The sequence below is a fragment of the Leptodactylus fuscus genome, chromosome 8, assembly GCF_031893055.1.
Source record: "Leptodactylus fuscus isolate aLepFus1 chromosome 8, aLepFus1.hap2, whole genome shotgun sequence".
Lineage (NCBI taxonomy): Eukaryota > Metazoa > Chordata > Amphibia > Anura > Leptodactylidae > Leptodactylus > Leptodactylus fuscus.
Genome location: NC_134272.1, coordinates 9,056,283 through 9,060,984, shown reverse-complemented (window position 1 = coordinate 9,060,984; position 4,702 = coordinate 9,056,283). Strand labels below are relative to the sequence as shown.

Here is a 4,702-nt window from a genome sequence, read left to right as displayed (position 1 = left end):
CCCAGCCCTGCAGATAGATAGGTTACTGTCACCAGAACCAGCATATCACCCCAGCCCTGCAGATAAATAGGTTACCTTCACCAGAACCAGCATATCACCCCAGCCCTGCAGATAGATAGGTTACTGTCACCAGACCCAGCATATCACCCCAGCCCTGCAGATAGATAGGTTACTGTCACCAGAACCAGCATATCACCCCAGCCCTGCAGATAAATAGGTTACTGTCACCAGAACCAGCATATCACCCCAGCCCTGCAGATAGATAGGTTACTGTCACCAGAACCAGCATATCACCCCAGCCCTGCAGATAGATAGGTTACTGTCACCAGAACCAGCATATCACCCCAGCCCTGCAGATAAATAGGTTACTGTCACCAGAACCAGCATATCACCCCAGCCCTGCAGATAGATAGGTTACTGTCACCAGAACCAGCATATCACCCCAGCCCTGCAGATAGATAGGTTACTGTCACCAGACCCAGCATATCACCCCAGCCCTGCAGATAGATAGGTTACTGTCACCAGAACCAGCATATCACCCCAGCCCTGCAGATAGATAGGTTACTGTCACCAGAACCAGCATATCACCCCAGCCATGCAGATAGATAGGTTACTGTCACCAGAACCAGCATATCACCCCAGCCCTGCAGATAGATAGGTTACTGTCACCAGAACCAGCATATCACCCCAGTCCTGCAGATAGATAGGTTACTGTCACCAGACCCAGCATATCACCCCAGTCCTGCAGATAGATAGGTTTGTGTCACCAGAACCAGCATATCACCCCAGCCCTGCAGATAAATAGGTTTGTGTCACCAGAACCAGCATATCACCCCAGCCCTGCAGATAGATAGGTTACTGTCACCAGACCCAGCATATCACCCCAGCCCTGCAGATAGAGAGGTTACTGTCACCAGATCCAGCATATCACCCCAGCCCTGCAGATAGATAGGTTACTGTCACCCGAACCAGCATATCACCCCAGCCCTGCAGATAGATAGGTTACTGTCACCAGAACCAGCATATCACCCCAGTCCTGCAGATAGATAGGTTACTGTCACCAGAACCAGCATATCACCCCAGCCCTGCAGATAAATAGGTTAGTGTCACCAGAACCAGCATATCACCCCAGCCCTGCAGATAGATAGGTTACTGTCACCAGAACCAGCATATCACCCCAGCCCTGCAGATAGATAGGTTACTGTCACCGGAAGCAGCATATCACCCCAGCCCTGCAGATCGATAGGTTACTGTCACCAGAACCAGCATATCACCCCAGTCCTGCAGATAGATAGGTTACTGTCACCAGAACCAGCATATCACCCCAGTCCTGCAGATAGATAGGTTACTGTCACCAGAACCAGCATATCACCCCAGCCCTGCAGATAGATAGGTTACTGTCACCAGACCCAGCATATCACCCCAGCCCTGCAGATAGATAGGTTACTATCACCAGAACCAGCATATCACCCCAGCCCTGCAGATAGATAGGTTACTGTCACCAGAACCAGCATATCACCCCAGTCCTGCAGATAGAATGGTTACTGTCACCAGAACCAGCATATCACCCCAGCCCTGCAGATAGATAGGTTACTGTCACCGGAAGCAGCATATCACCCCAGCCCTGCAGATAGATAGGTTACTGTCACCAGATCCAGCATATCACCCCGGCCCTGCAGATAGATAGGTTAGTGTTACCAGCCCCCATCATATCACCCCAGCCCTGCAGATAGATAGGTTAGTGTCACCAGAACCAGCATATCACCCCAGTCCTGCAGATAGATAGGTTACTGTCACCAGAACCAGCATATCACCCCAGCCCTGCAGATAGATAGGTTACTGTCACCAGAACCAGCATATCACCCCAGTCCTGCAGATAGATAGGTTACTGTCACCAGAACCAGCATATCACCCCAGCCCTGCAGATAGATAGGTTAATGTCACCAGATCCAGTATATCACCCCAGCCCTGCAGATAGATAGGTTACTGTCACCAGAACCAGCATATCGCCCCAGCCCTGCAGATAGATAGGTTACTGTCAGCAGTACCAGTATATCACCCCAGCCCTGCAGATAGATAGGTTACTGTCACCAGAACCAGTATATCACCCCAGCCCTGCAGATAGATAGGTTACTGTCACCAGAACCAGTATATCACCCCAGTCCTGCAGATAGATAGGTTACTGTCACCAGAACCAGCATATCACCCCAGTCCTGCAGATAGATAGGTTACTGTCACCAGACCGCAGCATATCAACCCAGTCCTGCAGATAGATAGGTTACTGTCACCAGAACCAGCATATCACCCCAGCCCTGCAGATAGATAGGTTACTGTCACCAGAACCAGCATATCACCCCAGTCCTGCAGATAGATAGGTTACTGTCACCAGAACCAGCATATCACCCCAGCCCTGCAGATAGATAGGTTACTGTCACCAGAACCAGCATATCACCCCAGCCCTGCAGATAGATAGGTTACTGTCACCAGACCCAGCATATCACCCCAGCCCTGCAGATAGATAGGTTACTGTCACCAGAACCAGCATATCACCCCAGTCCTGCAGATAGATAGGTTACTGTCACCAGAACCAGCATATCACCCCAGTCCTGCAGATAGATAGGTTACTGTCACCAGAACCAGCATATCACCCCAGCCCTGCAGATAGATAGGTTACTGTCACCAGAACCAGCATATCACCCCAGCCCTGCAGATAGATAGGTTACTGTCACCAGACCCAGCATATCACCCCAGCCCTGCAGATAGATAGGTTACTGTCACCAGAACCAGCATATCACCCCAGTCCTGCAGATAGATAGGTTACTGTCACCAGAACCAGCATATCACCCCAGCCCTGCAGATAGATAGGTTACTGTCACCAGAACCAGCATATCACCCCAGTCCTGCAGATAGATAGGTTACTGTCACCAGAACCAGCATATCACCCCAGCCCTGCAGATAGATAGGTTACTGTCACCAGAACCAGCATATCACCCCAGCCCTGCAGATAGATAGGTTACTGTCACCAGACCCAGCATATCACCCCAGCCCTGCAGATAGATAGGTTACTGTCACCAGAACCAGCATATCACCCCAGTCCTGCAGATAGATAGGTTACTGTCACCAGAACCAGCATATCACCCCAGCCCTGCAGATAGATAGGTTACTGTCACCAGAACCAGCATATCACCCCAGTCCTGCAGATAGATAGGTTACTGTCACCAGAACCAGCATATCACCCCAGCCCTGCAGATAGATAGGTTACTGTCACCAGAACCAGCATATCACCCCAGCCCTGCAGATAGATAGGTTACTGTCACCAGAACCAGCATATCACCCCAGCCCTGCAGATAGATAGGTTAGTGTCACCAGAACCAGTATACTATCCCATTCCTATCTATCTGGAGGGCTAAACACTAACATATTTATTGTGGCCCTTTACAAAATCCTCCACCCAATCCTGTTGCCTTGCATAGTCAATGATAAGAAGCTTTACATATTAAGTTGTCCATTAATTGGATGCAAAACAGTTTGGTCACACTTGTCGGTGGTCATTGTGTGGGAGTGCAGTGGATCCACATCTTACATTGTCCATTCATTTGTAGCTACTTCTCAGGCTACTTACGAAGTCAGAAAGTCCCGTTCTTATCCGCCCACCGCTCAGCACATAGAGAATCGGGTTCAAGCAGTTGTTAATATAAGCAATGTTAACAAAAAAATGAAATAATAAAACGACGTTGAGAAAGAGTTTGAGGTCCATATTGAGAACAGCGCTGTACATTACAAGATCTCCCACGACTGCTGGGGTCCATGTTATGAAGTAGACAACGATGATGGCGAGAACCATTCGGTAGAGCCTGTGAGTATTAATGGTCTTGGATCTTCTCACATGCACAATGATAGTTATATTGGATATTACTATAACACCAAGGGGAATAAAATATCCAATGATAAAGAAAGGGATCACAAATTTCTTTGCCGTAAACATCAAATGGTTCCAAAATTCAATTGCCTCCTGGCCACCGCAACATGAGCCATTGAAGCATTCCTTGAAGAAGGGATTGAACGTGGTGTAGATTTCAGAAACATTCATGTCTCCTGTAGCGTTCTCAATACTCACATTAGTCCAATTGTTGGCTAACGCAGCATTAAAGCTCTCGCTACCTAAGAAGCTACAAATGGTACTTTGTCCAATTCTCATTTCACCTGTGTAGAAGAACACCGGGCTGCTGGACAGGAGTGTGAAAACCCAAATTATAGAGCAAATCCACAGTGAAACGCGTTGGGTCATGAACTTGAGATGAAACATTGGTTTTGCCACAGACAATACTCTGGCCACATTTAAAGCCATAAGAATCAAGACACTAGCATGCATATTGACACATATAGAGAAGAGAAAAAGTTTGCACATGTGCGGTCCAAATGGCCAGGTGCCTTTAAAAACGGCGGTAGCGTGAAGGGGTAAAATCAGGAGAGAGAAGAAATCGGCAATGGCCAAATTCAGAAACCAATATTTAGACTTGTGCTTCTTCATGATGACTCCGGTAAAAAAGATAACAATTGCGTTTCCCACCAACCCCACCAGGCAGATGACAATGGACATCACAAAAGTGAGATACACAATGGCAGACGAGTAAAAGTCAATGCGTTCCATGAAATGACTTATATCTGCCATGGAATAACAGAGGCCTTGGGGTAAAGCCAT

General features: G+C 48.0%; 1 protein-coding gene across 1 annotated transcript; it reads right to left on the bottom strand.

The window, feature by feature from the left end:
- Positions 1 to 3,592: 3,592 nt before the first annotated feature.
- On the bottom strand, positions 3,593 to 4,702 carry LOC142217098 (C5a anaphylatoxin chemotactic receptor 1-like). Its single transcript, XM_075285290.1, has one exon. It carries the CDS (start codon positions 4,700 to 4,702, stop codon positions 3,593 to 3,595), a length of 1,110 nt encoding a protein of 369 aa, XP_075141391.1.